This window comes from Lampetra fluviatilis, chromosome 63 (genome assembly GCF_964198595.1).
Source record: "Lampetra fluviatilis chromosome 63, kcLamFluv1.1, whole genome shotgun sequence".
Lineage (NCBI taxonomy): Eukaryota > Metazoa > Chordata > Hyperoartia > Petromyzontiformes > Petromyzontidae > Lampetra > Lampetra fluviatilis.
This window is the reverse complement of record NC_136337.1, coordinates 1257072-1275608: the sequence shown is the minus strand read 5'-3', so window position 1 is coordinate 1275608 and position 18537 is coordinate 1257072. Positions and strand designations below refer to the sequence as shown.

Genomic DNA, 18537 nt, shown 5'->3' with positions numbered 1-18537 from the left:
TTTCTAAACGAGCGAGCGCTTTGTTAATTGTTGCTGCCAGCTTCACCCAAGTTGACGACGGGATTACAGTGCGCGGCGGGCGCGGGCAAATAGCGGGGTTCGTCCCTCCGTCGTACGCCACCCGCCGTAGATTTATTTAATTCCTCCGCCGTCTTCACAATCTGCGTTGCCGGCTTCGCGGGCGCCAACTGCCAAGTGCCAGCGCGGGAGCGGATGTAAAAAAACAATTAACAATAATTAACAAACAGGAAAAAAACGTACCGCGTACCGAAAACGAAGGCGGAGGTAAAACTGGCGAGCGCCACCGTCCAGGGCGACTCGGTGCCAGGGGGCGGCAGCAGCTGGCAGCAGAATCTCGGCGCGAAAACTTGGGGGCGCGTGGATTGGTGATGTGCGCCGTTGGGACTCCCGGCGAAAATGCGTCCGTCGCGAGCGGGCGTAGGGTGGCATCGCTTCTTTTGTCTTCGGGAGGAAACCAGCGCCGCTGCTCGCTTTCGTTTGTATTTTTTTAGCTTTTTTTATTTTACTTCGGTTTTTTTCGACGGAAGTTTTTCCGTTCATTGGTGGGAGAAAAAATTTGCAAGCGGGATGAAGATCACATTTGTTGCTATTTCTTTCTCTGCTTTAAAAATAGCGGGGAAAGAAAAAACTGAAAAGCGCCAGCGCGAGATACAAAGGAGCGTGATTTGCGCTCAGAGTCGCGAGGGCTCTACCCGCGGACATTTTTGATGGCAGAGTGGCGCTTTACCGGCACAAACGATATCTGCGCCGTCTTCTCCGAACATCCACAAACACGCACCGAGGTTGGACCGGACGCGCACGCCCCGCTTTTTGGCAAAGGAGCTGCGGGCGTACCGGCGGCGAAGGCGGCGATGGCGGCGCAAGGCGGCGGAGGGCGGCACGGGCGGCGAGGGTGGTGAAGCGAAGGTGGCGGGTGGGGGGGGGCGGGGGGCGACGTGAGTGGCGCGGAGCTGGGGGAGGCGCGAGCGCGGACGTGGGGGCACCGCGCTCGCCCCCCGTCACGGAGCGGGAGGCTTGGCTGGCACCGGGAGACGCGCCGAGGCAGACCGGCTTCCGCCGGCGTCGCGGTCGGAGCAGATGGCGCCGCTGGCACGACGCGCGAGCGCGGCGAGGCTGGCAAAGCGGGAGTCGCGCTGGCATCGGGCGCGCATCGTCTCCGAGCGGCATCTGGCATCGCGCGCTCTCATCGCCCTCGGAGCGGAAGCCCTCGCCGGCACGACGGGCTCGGAGCGGGAGGCCAGCCGACACCGCGGCTCGGGGCGGGGAGCCGGCTCGGAATCCGCGCCGCCGGCGCGCGCGGCGGGGAACGCCTCGCTCGGCGCGGCTCGGCGCGAACGCCGCCGCCGCGGCGTGCCGGGGCTCGCCGACGCCACGAGCGGGAGCCGGGACGGTGGGGGGCGGGGGGCTCCGCTGGCACGGCTCGCTCGCTCCCGCGCCGCGCTCCGAGCGGGCGGCTCGCTGTACGCCGCGCGCGGGCACGGACAAAGGGGTGGCATCGCCAGCCGGCTCGTCGTGGCGGCGGCGGGGAAAGCAGCCCCACCCGTGCTGAAACCAACCTTTTGTCTGGGGGGGGGGGAGCGGCGGGCGGGGGGGCGGGTGAATTTCTCGTGAGAAGAAAAAACAAGCGCTGAGAAATTAAACGACAAATTAATAAATAACCCCCACAAACTAAAAAAAAATTGCTATAAATTTTCTCGGCAACGAACAAAAAATAAATAAATGCACGTCGATTTAAAAGAAGAGAGGGGTGGGGGGGGGGAAATCACCAAACAATGGCGTGGGGCTTTTCGCAAAAGAAATGAGTATTGACAGGCACATTATCAGCTTCAGGGGATGATCAATACCGCAGACCAATCAGGCCAAAAGCTTCTGCGTGCATGGCCTGGATATAAATGGCGGTCCGCTGGCATTGCGGCAGGACTGGTGCAAGGCGGACGGGCTAGCGCGCCGTGTTCCTGCCGTTCTGATTATTTTATTTTTTTATATTTTGCGCACTACAGGGAGAGGTGCCGCCACGTTCGAGGGAGTTGGTGACGCTACTCAAGAGCCGAGGCCCGCATCGCTCCGACCGGCAGCGCCGTTCTAATTGGTTTGCATCGTGATGTAGTCGTTTTTTTTTTTAATCCTGCTCACCGTGATCGACGACGGGGGATATACGTGCGCGTGCCTGCGCCATGCTAGGCCGGCCTTGCAGCCAACGGCAGCGAGGTTCCGCCAAGCTCTCCCCACCTGCGCCGCACAAGACGACCGCAGCCGTCGCCGCCGCCGCCGCTGCCGTCACCGCCGTCGCCGCCGCCGCCGCCATCACCGGCGCTGAAGTTCGAATGATAAAAGTCGATCAATACGCTCGCCAATATCGCGCCGTTAATTTTCGGGCTCGCGGGGCGATTGAAGGCGGTCGCGATTTTCGATCGCGAAGAGGATTACAATTCACTAACGACGACGAGAAAAAAAATTAGCGGCGTCCGCCACTCACGCCCCTTTTGAGCGGGGCCGAAGTTTTGGATGCGGACGTCACCGTGCGAATACTTTCACTGCCACGCTCGGAGCCATCGCAGTGGCAGGCCGGCGGACGTGCAGTACGCGCGTGCGCGCGCACACGCTCGCTCGGCTCTGCGCGGCTCTGCCCTGCCCGTCTTGATTATTTTTCCTTGTCTGCCTTTGTTTTTCCGAGTGGCTTCTCTCCTCGGGCTTTCCCACCGTTGGGTGACAATTTACACCCTGGGCCGCCGCCAAGACCCAGACAACTTGCCTGCCATTCTGCATGTTAATTAGGAAGGGCCCTCCTGGCAAGCCTGAATTAATCAGCCCCCCGGCTCCCTGGCACAATTTCACGGGCAAAGTTTTGCAGCCGAATGCGTAATGAAGCTCGAGGAAGGGGGTAAACTTGCCGCAGCGATCGGTGGGGGGAGATGCAATGCGAGCGAGGAAAATAAGCAAGTGGGATGTTGTTGTTTTTTTTTGCAATTAAAATTACGCGCCAAGCAAATAAGAGGATTGCGGAGAAGAGAAAAATGATGCACCGGGCTTCTGAATGGCACTGCAAATATTGCAGCGAGAAAAGAAGAAGAAACGGTGGTGGAATGCTGTTCAACTTTTTTTATTCTAATTTTTTTTTCATATCGTTTGCCTACAGTCTTAGCGGTGGATTTGATTGTGCGTGGAGAAACAACCGGGTCGATTGTTTCCAGGAGCTGCGGAAGACAAGAGGAAAAAAAAAACGACAAAAGGCGCTTCACTGCCCTAAAATTGTGCCGCGGAATTAATTATGTAGATTATGCACGCGCGGCGAACATGCAAATCGCCGAGTGAATGGCGGCTTTTGAAGTCAACCCTGGATACAAGGCTTTCGACGTCTGCACGAGTAATAACGAGTATGGATTAAAAAAGCGGGGAGAAATATATATATACGCACGCCGCGCGTGGGCTCCGCGACCGCCTCGTCAACGTGCGGCGCCGTGCCTGCCTCCTCCTTCGCCTGGAACCTACGAGCGGCCAAGGGAGATGAAACGCCCGCAGACGTCGCCGGGAATGTCTTGCAAAAATTACGAGAAGCGCCGCCACCGGCGCGTGCGTTTGGAGTACAATTAACGGGGAGGGGGTGCGGCGAGACAGCCGAGGTGGGGGGGGGGGGGGGCGCCGTGGCTGGATAAAAAAAAATTTGCATGGCAAATGAACGTAGCTCGTTTCACAGTAAATGTTAATTAGCGCCCGCGCGCTCACTAAACGAAGCTGGCTCATGCCGGGGAGCCATCCGCAGCCGCCCCCCCCCCCGCCGGCCGTACCCGGGCTGCGCCGGCACGGCCGGCACCGCCGCCGCCGACGTCGCGCGCGGGCACGGAGAGCCGGCGCCAGCGCTCCACTGCGCGGGAGGAGCCGCCGCGCGATGGATTGGCGCGCGGAGAAGCCCGGGGCGCCACGGATGCCCACGTTGGCGCTGCCGCCCGGAAATACCCAGGGTGTGTGCGCGCGCAAGTACCGGGTGGCGGCGGCGGCGCCGTCGCGACTCGCGCGCCCCCCGAAAACTCGCGGGCGCACGCGAGGTGTCGCTGTCGGAGTTTGCGCCAGCCGCGGAAACTAACAAAAAATGTTTTTTTTTATTACCGCGGAATTTTTTTAAATTTTACATGTTTACGTTTCGTCGGCGTTAAATGAGTCGTAATTGTTCGAGATGGTTTTGTTTTTTCTAATTACAGCAACGCGCTAATTGAATCGCCGTGACAAATTGTGATGCGCAAAGCCTCGGAGTAAACCCCTGAGAGGCCGATGCCTAATTATGGCGTGTTCTTTGCCAAAAAACAATGGCACACTTTTATTACGAAAAATCGTACGAATGGGCTAAGGTTTCCACAAGCCAGCCTGATTTTGTGACGTGAAAAAAAATTCCTACTTAAATGTATTACATTTATAAAGGATAGAAAATACATAATTTATTTCATTGCAAACGATGACGGAATCATTAAGTTTTTTACAAATGATATATTTTTAAAAGTTACATACGTAATGTTGAACGTATTTATATTATATATATGGCGTGCAGCGCTTTTTTTTTTTGCATTTGAGCGCTCTCTTAAAAATCCCAAACGGACGTTGGGAAAAAAGTTTTACTCTTGGCAAGTCTTAGTTTTTTTTCCTAAGCTACAAAAACGAAAACGACGGCCCCGCAAGTGCCGCGACACGACCCGCGGCGGATAAAAAAAACTGAGTTATCGTATCCATCCCTCCCGTTTGTGGACTCCGCCGTTATTAAAGCCACATTTTACGTCCGGAGACTCGAACCCTTGAAGCGCTGCCAAGATGTAGCGGAGGACATTGTTCCAGGGGGCCACTCGCTTTGAATGCCAAAACCGCCTGCTTGCGATAGCGGGGCGGCGGGGGGGCGCACGGTGTGTGTTTTGACGTAAATATCTAAATATACGTTACATTAAATAACGAGCAAGGAAAAGTTTAAGTTCTTTGGAAGGTGGTGGGGGGGGTGGCGAGGCGGGGGGGGGGGGAATATATATAATCGCAAAGGCGAAAACACGTCGGCTCGCCGAGTTATTTCAAGGCCCAAGATTCCTGGGCCCGCGGTCACTTACAGAGGTCCCGTCAACATTACAGACTGGCACAAATTCGGTCCAGATGGCGGGCAAACGGCGCGGGCAATTGCACCCGCCTCCCCCCCCCCCCCCCCAACAAAAAAACCCTCCGCCGCAATTACACCAACTTACGCACCGCGGCTCGTGGCGGCTTCGCAAGCGCGCGGAGCTGAAGGTCAGAAGCCATTACAGTCGCTTCCACTTGCGGTGGCTGGGTTGTTTTTTAAGCCGCTAATGATTTTAGACGCTTAAACCGAACGCACATGTTGTGGTTAGGAGGCTTGCTTAGAAGACCCGCCGGACACGCGCTTCTTCGTTGATTTACTCGGCACCGTTGTCGTCCATTACGAGTTGGGATGGTCTTTCGCATTCGTCCGTAAATTATTTTGCAAAGTTACTCATTTCGTATTTTGCTATTCACAGGGATGGTCACAGGGTCTCTCATAACCACTCACGAGTCGATATCCACCGATAAATCACACGATACCGTGTGCGTAATAATAATTGTGTATATATATGTACAATTCTGAATACTTGCGGAGCCGAGCTTATTTAGCCGAAATCTTATTGCGACCTTCTCTTGTTGTTAAAACATTTAAAAACAAATCGCATCACTAGATGGGAAAAAAATGTGCGAGTCGTGTCGCGGCAAACTGCGGTAAATTGGCAGCCGCATTGAAAGCATTAACGAGTTTCGCTTCTAAGTCGCATAATTGGCGGCGATAAAAATAAAACCGATCGCTCTCGCGGGCCACGGGCAAGTTTTCGTTGCCACTGGGGTGAGGCTTCGATCTCCCCCCCCCCCTCCCCAATTAATTAGCCGTAGCCACTTTGCGTCAATTAATTCCCGCTCGCGTCTCCGCAAATCAGGCCGCTTTGAAAACGGCGTCCCCACCGCCGCGAGCTGGCGAGGATGCGGCCTAGGAGGGAGGCGGCCGCTCACGTGTCGTCTCAACCCGGCTCTGTTGGGCTGAACATCCGTACGTACCCGCCGCTGCGTGCGGATGTGCATAGATATGCGCCTGTTTCACACGGAGCGCTGTTTGCTTTCGTACTCATTGCAGTCGCTAATTGCTTCCACCGGTGACGGCTACTGAATCTTCTTGGTTCCTTCGGTAAAGTCACGTAGAAGGGAAATAATAAAATAATAAAAATAAAACATTATAAAATACAATTCTCACGACGTATTATGTATAATTTTTATTATTTTATTATTTCCCTTCTACGTGACTTTACCGAAAGAACCAAGAAGATGAATCCCTGCAGTCACGAAAGCTTTACATCGAAAAAAAACCTAATGAATCTTTCAAGATCGAGTTAAGTAAATGATTAAAATAACATTGCGTGGCCAAAAAAAAAGATATTAATATGCAATGATTTTGCACTATACACCATGAGGCCTATAAGATTAAAAAATATGTTTTCTGATGAACAATTTGCAAATCGGCATGTGAATAATTCTAACTATTTGTAGCTATTTAGCAACAAATCCTTCAATAGTCAAACATGTAAAATACATAAGCTTACCCGTATTAAAATGATAAAGAAACGTTTCTGGTACATTGCATTATGGGTAACCCTGTTGCAATGCCCTCTCTGATTATCTACGTAACACAATATCATCGTTCGCAATATGCACACGAGGGGGTATATTGAAGGCTGTGTGTCTCGTTTGCAAGCGGAGGCCCAATATAACGGGCAATTTAAACATAATATACAATGGGTCAAGGTAATCAGGCGCAAGGGCCCGGAGTGCAGAGTTCAATTAAAATCGATCAGGGACACGCGCGGACGAAAAGACAAACCCCGCAAAGCGCGACAGGAGAAAATGCACGAGCGCAGACGACGGTGCGACAAAAAAGTAAAAAGAAAACAACAAAACAACGCGCGATAGTTCTCGCCCCCGACCACGAAACGGACTTCCGCCGTAGGGGATCGCCGCGCAGGGCAACTGGCAGCCGGCGGCGCAAAGTTTGGGAAGCGGGCGAGTGGCCAGTGACGCACGCGACACGACTCGGCGTAGCATTCTCTAAGGGAACCCGGCCGCCCCCCCCCACCACCACCACCACCTCACCTTCTGACGCCTTTCATCTCCACGCCTCTGGCGATGCCAACGCTTTGTACGTCAACGGACAAAATCGAAAACGGCACCTTTGCTAATTATTTTATTTTTTCGCAAAAAACCTCCTCCTCCTCCCCTCTCACTCACAAGAGCAAGAAAAGTGCTTTCATGTGGCTGCAATTAAAATACTCTAGACGCCTGCCCGAGGCTGGCCTGCGTTAATGTGAGGATAATTTTAAAGTCAGGGTCAGACCACAACTTGGGAGAGCTCTGCTTAGAGGGCGGGGGGGGGGAGAGAAAAAACTCGGCCTCATTTCTCACTCAATGTCAAAACCACCTCGCCCACCCCCTCGCCATCACGCCGCCCCTTAAAACGGCGGCACCACCACACTTCAAGAACTTTCAAACGATGGGGGGGGGGGGGGGAAGCCCAACTTAGTTACAGAAGCGGCGGATGCCTGCGTGGGAGAACGATGCCTGGTGCGGTAAAAATCATCGCCACTGGGGAGACAAAGGCGGCCGGGCGTGGTGCTGGCCACCCACCCCCTCGTGTGCCGTGCCGGCCTTCATAGGTGCTCGCTAACGGTACTTGCCCCAACAGTCTGTTAAGGCTACACGGGGGATCTTTGTCTTTGCGTGCGTATAAAACACATTTCTCTCCGCCGCTAAATGGTTAACTGCCTCGATTAACCCCGTCGATGCGTTCGCGCGCTCTGCCCGCGACGGCGTTACCGTTTTGACTCCGAGCAAACGCTGCCGCACGCATTTAAATCACGGGGACGCGCGCCGCGCAAACCGCAATTATCGCCGAGGCCGCTCAGTCGCCGCGAGCGGGCGGGATGGCGCCGGCGGCATCCCGCCGCGTGCCGACGGGGCCCGCGTGGCGTGTCATCCAAAGAGCCGCTGGGGCCCGCGCTGAATCTCGCGTGGCAAATTGTAGCGTTCCGAGCGCCGGTGGGAGTGGGGGGTGGCGGGTCGGGGCGGAGGGAGCGTCTGTCGAGCTGGCACGAGAGCCACGCTTTTGAGCAGATGTTGAGGAAACTCAACTCCTGGTTAGAGACCACTTCTCGCCGCCGCCGCCGCCGCGCGAGAAGGCGGCGATGCCGCGGCCGACGGCGACGGGCCCCGAGCGCGGGGGCTCGCTTCCAATTACTCGACAATAATTGCGGCCGCTGTTGCCTTTAGCCTTGGCGCTGCCGCTTTGTCTCTCAGGAGTGGATTGCTGCAAAAATGTCATTTGCTCGCCGAGCGGCGAGAGAAATCAAACGCATTCGCCGCGGCTGCGTTGGTAGCGGAGCACGAGCACCGCATTCGAGATTTACAACTGCCTGATGATAGAAATATATATTCTTGGTTCTTTCGGTAAAGTCACGTAGAAGGGAAATAAAATAATAAAATTACAACTATTAAATTCTCACGACGTTTCGATTGCAACACAAGCAATCGTCATCAGGTGTGAAAACCACAGCAGGAATTTTTTTGAAACGTCGTGAGAATTTTATTGTTTTATTTTTATTCTTTTATTATTTCCCCTCTACGTGACTTTACCGAAAGAGCCAAGAATATGAATCCCTGCAGTCACGAAAGCTTTAAATCGATAATATTCCGCAGGTTCTAGCGTCTGAGCGGTGGTGAAACGGCATGCTCGTACACTCAATTTCATTTCGCATCATTCGCTTGTCAATTCCACTGCTGGATGAAGGCCGCCTCGTGACGTTCACGTTCGCGGGGGTACGTCGGACCAAACCTCAGTGCGGGGGTTGGTGAGGTGGGGGGGGGTGGGGGGAACCTGGGATGTTTGCCGTGACGAGGAATCGAACTCGGGCCCTCCGGGTTCATCGCACAGCGCGCTAACCACGGCACCACCGCTCCCCGCACACACACGTACGTGTTTTTGTATGCTTTGCAAAGTAGCGCATTGTATCTGTGACTCTTCTTCAGAGTCTGGCTCAGGGCCAAATTGTGCAGTGATAGCTTCCAGCATCGTAGGGATGGTAAAAGTACAAAGGCAAAGGTCTCCCATATAGCCTTTAACGCAATCTTGGGGCAAGTGCTGTCGGCGATCACCTACGAAGGTCGCCATGGCATCTGATGGGATAGGCGGACAGCACCACGCCTGCCTGGCCGCCTTTGTCTCCCTCGTGTGTGCGATGTGCGCACATTGAAACAGGCACTCATTTGAGGCCAAGTCGGCCTAAGGGAGACCCAAGACTGGTTCAAATATTCGCCACTTTTGTTGGATCATGAGCAGGATTCGAACTCGATCACTGGGTTTGTGCGTAGTTTGCTAACACTGCACCACCGCTCCCCACTAAGACTACAACACACACACACCATTTAAATAGTTAAAGCCGTACAGTAATCTCGCTCTGAAAGAGGGTCATTGCCCAAAACGTCAGCCGAGTGCTTTTATCTGCCGGAAGGCAGTGTAGCCGAGGAAGGTGGAGTTTAGACGAGAGGACACACGCCATGAGTGGGCGAGCTTGGCGTGGCTCGCGCGTGGCGGGTCTGGTGCATGCGTGGCTCGTGCGCGACAGGGTCGGTGCGTGGCACTGCTAATGCGTGGCAGGGCCCGTGCATGGCACGGTCGGTGCGTGGCACTGCCGGGGCGTGGAACGGCGCGTGGGTGGCACTGCGTGTGCGTGGCACTGCGCGTGGGTGGCACTGCGTGTGGGTGGCACTGCGTGTGCGTGGCACTGCGTGTGGGTGGCACTGCGTGTGGGTGGCACTGCGTGTGCGTGGCACTGCGTGTGGGTGGCACTGCGTGTGGGTGGCACTGCGTGTGCGTGGCACTGCGTGTGGGTGGCACTGCGTGTGGGTGGCACTGCGTGTGGGTGGCACTGCGTGTGCGTGGCACTGCGTGTGGGTGGCACTGCCGGGGCGTGGAACGGCGCGTGGGTGGCACTGCGTGTGGGTGGCACTGCCCGTGCGTGGCACTGCGTGTGGGTGGCACTGCGTGTGCGTGGCACTGCGTGTGGGTGGGACTGCGTGTGGGTGGCACGGCGTGTGGGTGGCACTGTGCGTGCGTGGCACTGCGTGTGGGTGGCACTGCGTGTGGGTGGGTGGCACGGTGCGTGCGTGGCACGGCGTGTGCGTGGCACTGCGTGTGCGTGGCACTGCGTGTGGGTGGGACTGCGTGTGGGTGGCACGGCGTGTGGGTGGGTGGCACTGCCCGTGGATGGGTGGCACGGCGCGTGCGTGAGCGCGTGCGTCTGCACGGCCGGTTGCCAACCAGGACAAGGCACCGGCGAAGTCGCGGGGTTCGTTGACAGTCGACGCAAAGCGACGGCTGGAGAGGCGTTTGCAGCGCTGTGCCGCTTCAGCCTCGCAAGTAGATGACTGTACAGAGTCAATTACAAATAGCATTGCATATACAGTAACAAGAAATGTCTGTTATGATGAGCGGAGGGGGAGTTTCATTTCGACATTTACAGATTTGAGTACAAAATTCCCAAGCGCTGAGATGTTTTAAGCCAGTTGCTTTTCCCAGTGACTTGAATGGGAAGAAGAAAACCCGTACCGAAGTAATTGCTGGGAAAAATGTCTGGGGTGACGGAGCTGTGATTTTAGGTCATTTTTGTTTTTTTTACCCAGACAAAAAGCTCCCTTGTTTTGTTTATTCGTGATCGCCGTTGCTACAGACCAGCATGACACGTTACTGCGTCTGCGTTGCTTCGTATCGTCTCCGAACCTTCGCTGTCAACCCTTCGCACGTAGTCGGTGTTTTTTTGCATTCAGACACTACGTGCGACACGATATCACGATGTGTGGTTCACACGCCGCGGGCCTTGAAAGGACTACATTCTTGCCGATGAATCGCGCAGCGCGGTGAACAAATGGGCGTTGGACAGCGTCGCAGAACCCATGCATATGCATTATTTTCCTGCCTTGTTCGTTTATGTAGATTTTTTTTTAATTATATTCTTTTTTTTTCTGTGTTATTCGTATCGCACAATGAAGGGGGTTGGCACGAGGCCAGCCTCGCGAGTTTGCTTGGATCCCTCGTGGTGGTGGTGGTAGGATCGCTCAGCGGTAGGGCGGGCGGCTAGCAATTGGAGGGTTCAGGGGTCAACTCCTGGATTGGGGCGGCGGGGGCGGTGGGGGCGGTGGGGGCGGTGGGGGCGATGAAATGAGCGCCGCTGTGCCGGGAAGTCGGCAGCGGTGGCCCGAGGTCAACTCGCGCCCCCGCCGCCGCCATCGGAACGTGGTCAGTGACACCGCTGGGAGATGAGCTGCCTGGGTACCGCCCGCGCTCTCCGATGACGTTTTCGGGTGAGGGCCGTTGCGACGTTTCGGCACGTTGTCCTGACGTCTCGCCCCACGTGCCGGCAGCGTCTTCAACGTTGGTTTTCCCACGAGAATATCACCCCCCCGCCATAGGAATATGGAATTACCACCACTGGCTCGGTGCTGCAAATGGGCGGGTGGTGGTGGGGGTGGCGTGAGCACCGACGCCTCAGTGGCTCATTGATTTTGGGGAGGGGGGTTAAAGGATCATCGCAATCAAAACGCAACGGGCACCGTCGCTCGCAGCTCGCGCCAGCTCGTTCACAATCACAATAGTTGCTTGTGCTGGAGGAATCCGATGAGCCTTGATGATCTTTCATCACAGCTGTCCAGTAGGGGTAACAACGTTACAACCGCAAACAACACTTCAAAACGATGGGAGTGCAACGCACAAGAAATCACCAAAACACATACAAGTCAAACTAAACCACCCCCATCCTACCAGGCGAAGCCCACCGAGGTATTCACTTATTTTTCAGAAGCGACCCTGGCCACAAATGCCAGCTCAACAAAGTGGCACCATCATTTGGTCATTTATAGCAGCCAAAATAATGTAAATAATCTGCATGTGGAGATATAAACCGGAGGATCCCGGAAAACAAATCCACGCGACCACTGGGAGAACACGCAAACTCCAAATATGTAGGAGGCGTCAGGGCCGGGTTCGAACCCACGACCTCCTGCATACCAGGCGAGGTAGTTAACATCTCCTAGCCACAGTGATGATGATGAGAGAGACACACAGCCTCCATTGTGCAGGTGTGAGGGTCGGGATCGAACCCACGACCTCCTGCATACCAGGCGAGGTAGTCAACATCTCCTAGCCACCGTGATGATGATGAGAGAGAGACACAAACTCCAAATATGCAGGAGGCGTCAGGGTCGGGATCGAACCCCCGGCCTCCTGCATACCAGGCGAGGGAGTTAACATCTGACCCACCATGGCGAGGTCGCTGTCAGATTCCTCACCCAATGCCGCTGGCTTCTCAAACTCAGGTGGGGTGTGGGGGGAGGATCAATCGTCGCGGCTGGCACCGATTGTAGGCGACGGCGCAACAGGATCACGATGCGAACGTGTCATCTCTCGTCAGACCACGGTGGCACCGGACCGGGGCGGCAGCGTCACGGTACGCCAGCACCGCCACCCCCCAGGTAATGGTGAGAATTCAAATCCTGGAGGTAAACAAAAAAAAAGAATCCCCGAACGGCCCCCTAATCGCGACAACGCGCTCCGTGCACGCGAACTTTTGAGCGGATGGGGCGAGAGAATGCGTGCGTCTGAAGCCACCGATCAGAAATCGCTGAGTTTCAGTGCAGTCGTTGACTTTTACCCAGCGTGACCCCGACGGGGAGCGGGGATAGAGTAGAATTCAGCGCTTCGAATATCGCGTGAGCATATCGCGTGATTGAAAAAACAAACAAGAAATATGACGGCGGGTAATTTTTAAAGGATTGCTAATTAGTGTCCCAGAGAGTAGGAAAATCATTGATGAGATCCTCAGTAGAAACGCATTATTTGAATTATTCTTCTGAATTGTATACTGTTATTGATTTTCGTGATTTATGCGTTCATAAATATTGCAATTTTTGTTGTTGTTAGAACGACAAGTCGTGAAACATACAAGTCTGTGCTCTGCAGTTGCCCGAGTGAGAAGTGGGTGGGTGAAGGCCACCTCAGGACGTGTTGGTCGTTAGTCCAGACGATACACGCACCTGTTCATACGCTGAACTTCTTTCGCACTGCACGTAGCCAACCATGCTCATCGGAGGTGCGGGGGAAGGACAACAAACTATGGGTCTCTATGTGCGTCTATGGGTCTCTGTCTGAGTCTATGGGACTCTGTGTGAGTCTGGATCTCTGTGTGAGTCTATGGGTCTCTGTGCGAGTCTATGGGGTCTGTGTGAGTCTATGGGTCTCCGTGCGAGTCTATGGGTCTCTGTGTGAGTCTCTGGGTCTCTGTCTGAGTCTATGGGTCTCTGTGTGAGTCTATGGGTCTCTGTGTGAGTCTATGTGTCTCTGTGTGAGTCTATGGGTCTCTGTGTGAGTCTATGGGTCTCTGTGAGTCTATGGGTCTCTATGTGCGTCTATGCGTCTCTGTGGGAGTCTATGGGTCTCTGTGTGAGTCTGGATCTCTGTGTGAGTCTATGGATCTCTGTGTGAGTCCATGGGTCTCTGTGCGAGTCTATGGGTCTCCGTGCGAGTCTATGGGTCTCTGTGTGAGTCTATGGGTCTCTGTGTGAGTATATGGGTCTCTGTGTGAGTCTATGTGCCTCTGTGTGAGTTTATGGGTCTCTGTGTGAGTCTACGGGTCTCTGTCTGAGTCTATGGGTCTCTGTGTGAGTCTATGGGTCTCTGTGTGAGTCTATGTGTCTCTGTGTGAGTCTATGGGTCTCTGTGTGAGTTTATGGGTCTCTGTGTGAGTCTATGGGTCTCTGTCTGAGTCTATGGGTCTCTGTGTTAGTCTATGGGTCTCTGTGTGAGTCCATGAGTCTGTGTGTGAGTTCATAGGTCTCTGTGTAAGTATATGTGTCTATGTGAGTCTATAGGTCTCTGTGTGAGTTTAAGGGTCGTTGTGTGAGTCTATGGGTCTCTGTGAGTCTATGGGTCTCTGTGTGAGTCTATGGGTCTCTCTGTGAGTCTATGGGTCTCTGTGAGTCTATGGGTCTCTGTGTGAGTCTATGGGTGTCTGTGAGTCTTTGGGTCTCTGTGTGGGTCTACGGGTCTGTGTGAGTCTATGGGTCTCTGTGCGAGCCTATTGGTCTCTGTGTGAGTCTATGGGTCTCTGTGTGAGTCTATGGGTCTCTGTGTGAGTCTATGGGTCTCTGTGCGCGTCTATGGGTCTCTGTGTGAGTCTATGGGTCTCTGTGCGAGTCTATGGGTCTCTGTGCGAGTCTATGGGTCTCTGTGTGAGTCTATGGGTCTCTGTGTGAGTCTATAGGTCTCTATGTGAGTCTATGGGTCTCTATGTGAGTGAGTCTATGGGTCTCTGTGTGAGTCTATGGGTCTGTGTGTGAGTCTATGTGTCTCTGTGTGAGTCTGTGGGTCTCTGCGTGAGTCTGTGGGTCTCTGTGTGAGTCTATGGGTCTCTGTGTGAGTCTATGGGTCTCTATGTGAGTCTATGGGTCTCTATGTGAGTGAGTCTATGGGTCTCTGTGTGAGTCTATGGGTCTCTGTGTGAGTCTATGGGTCTCTGTGTGAGTCTATGGGTCTCTGTGTGAGTCTATGGGTCTCTGTGTGAGTCTATGGGTCTCTGTGTGAGTCTATGTGTCTCTGTGCGAGTCTACGGGTCTGTGTGTGAGTCTATGTGTCTCTGTGTGAGTCTATGGGTCTCTGTGTGAGTCTATGGGTCTCTGCGTGAGTCTATGGGTCTCTGTGTGAGTCTGTGGATCTCTGTGTGAGTCTATGGGTCTCTGTGTGAGTCTGTGGGTCTCTGTGTAAGTCTGTGTGGGGTGAAGTACACCGTTTCCACATTTCGTTCCGCCGTTCCTCATGCCGTGACTCATCACAGTTGCCGAGCACAGGGCCCAAAGGCTCAACAACGCTGAGTGGCCAGGAACAAACGGTGACTGTTGAGACCTGCAGTGTGGCGAGTGGGTGATTAAGTGAGCGAGCGAGTGAGAGGGTGGTTGAGCGAGGGTGGGTGGGTGAGTGAGTGAGAGGGTGAGTGTGTTGCTGAGACCTGCAGTGTGGCGAGCGGGTGATTCAGTGAGCGAGCGAGAGGGTGGGTGAGCGAGGGTGGGTGGGTGAGCGAGGGAGGGTGGGTGGGTGAGCGAGGGTGGGTGGGTGGGTGAGCGAGGGTGGGTGGTTGAGAGGGTGAGTGAGAGGGTGAGTCTGTTGCTGAGACCTGCAGTGTGGCGAGTGGGTGATTAAGTGAGCGAGCGAGAGGGTGGGTGGTTGAGAGGGTGAGTGAGAGGGTGAATGAGAGGGTGAGTGAGAGGGTGAGTCTGTTGCTGAGACCTGCAGTGTGGCGAGTGGGTGATTAAGTGAGCGAGCGAGAGGGTGGGTGGTTGAGAGGGTGAGTGAGAGGGTGAATGAGAGGGTGAGTGAGAGGGTGAGTGAGAGGGTGAGTGAGAGGGTGAATGAGAGGGTGAGTGAGAGGGTGAGTGAGAGGGTGAGTCTGTTGCTGAGACCTGCAGTGTGGTGGCCGGAAAAGTTCGCGAGAAGTAAATGTTAACCGTGGCAGTGGTGGTAGCAATAGAAGAGTGATAAGCAGGCGGCTGACTGCCGGTCAGCGAGCAAGCGAATCGGTGAGCGCTGGATCACTAATCGCCCTGACCGCCATTACATTGAATCCTGTCAAGTGCGGCGAAGGCACGGAGTGGGCGCCCCGCCCGAGACGCGACGACAAGCGTTGCGCCGTCATAATTGTTCCGAGTTAGAGAAGGCCTCTTCAATGCCCCCCCCCCTCCTCCTCCTCCTCGTCCTTAGCCGGATGAGTAACACAGCCGTTCCACGACGCGACAGTAACACGGAGCCACGGGCAGCGATGGAAAGAGAGGAATAACAAGACGAAAATCCAACGCAGCAGCAGCAGCACGGTCTCCAGGTCCTTTCATTACGCGTTACGTTGGAGGGGCACGACAGGATGGGCACAGCGTGAGCGTGCAAAACAATGTTTTGCATTATTATGCCGCTTCCTCCGTGCAATATTGGTATCTGCTGGTTTCCCTTATTGCTCCATTTCAATCCGTGACATCTCCATCGCCAATTTTGGTCAGGCCCGTCGGTTTATCCTCTGAAGCGTCTGGTCTCATTTACAATTTACTCTTAAAACGAGGTCAGTCGCTCCCGATGACACGATGTATTTCTCCCTCTCAACCCTTACCCCGACTCGACGGCCCCCGCACCACCGCAGAGCGGTGCGCAGGTTCAATAGCGCGGGGTTCGAATGCGTACCGAGTCAAAGACAACGCGGTGCTTAAGATGCGCAAGTGAAAATAGATTGTATCAGAGGTGAAGGGGTGGCTCAGAGGTCAAAACCCTTACGGCTGGCACTGCCGACAGCCCGATGTTGTTCAAATCCGGATAAACGCCCTCGATTCAACTGCATTCTCGAGTGCGGATGATCGCATCTCAGCCAGGTACAACGATGACTGTCCCAACTGGAAACTACCGTGTTCAAATTTTATATTTTTCCTTTAGAAAAATGAGGACAACAGAGCAAGGACAATCGTTGGAAGACGTTTATCCAATTGCTGCTAAATTTAGCTGCGAGAATTGCTTTTCAACTCACGGTGGAGCCGAAATAATCATAATTGGCGCCAAGTTAAACGCTTGTACGCCACGTGACAGTTTAATTAGTTTCCACGCCTAGAGAGGTGGTGGCGGTCACGGTGGTGGAGCGTACTAACGACACAAATACGGTCACATAATTACATGGCCTAAAAAACCAATTAAACTTATTTTGAATCGCAGCATTTCACTGTCAATCTTGCGGGCAAAAATACGCACGGATCTTAGCAAAGACTTCCGCAAGATGCCGTCACAGGGTTCATGGGTTTTATAGGTTTCTGTGAAATAATGCAAAAGTTAAACCCCCGGAATAAATGGACACACAGATGGACGTAACATTCCCAGCGCGTTGTAAATAAGAAGCAAATTGGGCTGCTTAAACAAATGGGGGGGAAAGAAACCCATTAAATTGCATCGCTCTTCTTCTCAATATCGACTGGGCGCATTCACTGCACGTCGATATATACGCAAAACAGACGACCGCTGGGACAACAGACAGAAGTCAACACGTTCGTCAATAGCACTTGGCGGCACGCGAAAGAAATAGCAGGCGTATGACAAGCGGCGTTGTTTTGCCAATGGCCCTCCTTTCTTCGGAGCACATCAATGAGAAAGGTCCATTACCCTAAACATTGCCTATTTTTTATTTTATTTTAAGGCCACACAGTTGTCGCTGACGGGCGTGTTGAGAGCTATTCTGTTCACAGGGCTTGCGCGCCGCTGCCAATGCAGCAGCAGCAGCAGTAGCAGCATCGTGAAATAATTTGTTTCATCTGAGAACAAAAAGAAGCTTGCGCACTTGTGTTTAGTTTGCAGTGGGCCATGACTTATGGAGCGCCGCATCTGCACGCTAACCGCAGGCCCTCGCACGATGCGATTGTTTAGCCGAAGCAGGAATTGGCAAGTGGACAGTCACCGCCGTTTGTTGTTCTGCTGAGATACATCAAAACGTGGCCGAGTAAAGAATTTCTTGACTCAAACTAAATGGCGAATGTTCCACGCGTATCCGTTAAGGTACAATCGAGGGTTAACAGGAATCAATCTTCTTTATTTATCAAAATGAGACCACCCTGAAATACGAGACAGAGAGAGAAAGAAAAACTAAATACTATTTAGAATTACAGAAAATAATAACAATCTGCGGAAAATGTCATTATTAAAAATCCTAAAGAAAAATACACAACATTTCTGCCTGCGATTGGGGCCGTGCAAGGTGAACAATTTCGCAGCGGGAACCCCGAGGCGCGGAGGACAGACCGGCTCCACACGAGCGGGAGGCGAAGTGATGCAAAAACACCCCCTGCCGAAATTGATGTCGTGCTCGTCAGATAATTCTTGCTGTTTGCGACGGCGTGCGTGACGCGCCTCAAATTGGGAACCTGGAATGAAACGGGGGGGGGGGGGGGGAAAGGGCCCCGCGTACAGCACGGCTCTCCATCGCCGCCTGCAATCGCCGTTGCAATCGCCGTTGGCCTTCATCTCTCCACTGTTTGACGAAGGCCTTCCCCCAAGCCCGTCGTCGTCACTCGCGGGTCTCGTGATGCAAGCGTTACCACCTTGCTCCCGCACCACGTGGCTGATTTCTACGCAGCTCCATCTCCGCAGGCGACGTTACCACCTTAGGCTGCTCCCCCCCCCCCCCCCCCCCGTAGTCTGGGCCACAAAGTCCTCCAGCCCTCCTCGCGTCGTTTCCTGCCCGAGCCCACGCGCTGCTCAAACTCGCATCGCGCTCGCTCGCCCACGAGTCGCTTCTCACCCGTCGCTCGGGGTCGCGGTGAGCGTGCGCCTCTCCTCTCGAGGTAGCCGCTTGACGTATTTTAATTGAAAATTCTTATCCGGTGCCGATCCGTCAC

At 54.1% G+C, this 18537-nt stretch overlaps 1 protein-coding gene across 1 annotated transcript in view; it reads right to left on the bottom strand.

Annotated features, from left to right (window-relative positions):
- Positions 1-1204: 1204 nt before the first annotated feature.
- LOC144951640 (uncharacterized) overlaps positions 1205-18537 on the bottom strand; it is a 26914-nt gene continuing 9581 nt past the window's right edge. Inside the window, exons 2-3 of the mRNA XM_078881930.1 lie at positions 2155-2334; positions 1205-1584 (exon numbers count right to left, since the gene is read on the bottom strand). Of these exons, the coding sequence (XP_078738056.1) occupies positions 1205-1584; positions 2155-2326 (552 nt within the window). The 5' untranslated portion in view covers positions 2327-2334. The remainder of the gene's footprint in view (positions 1585-2154; positions 2335-18537) is intronic.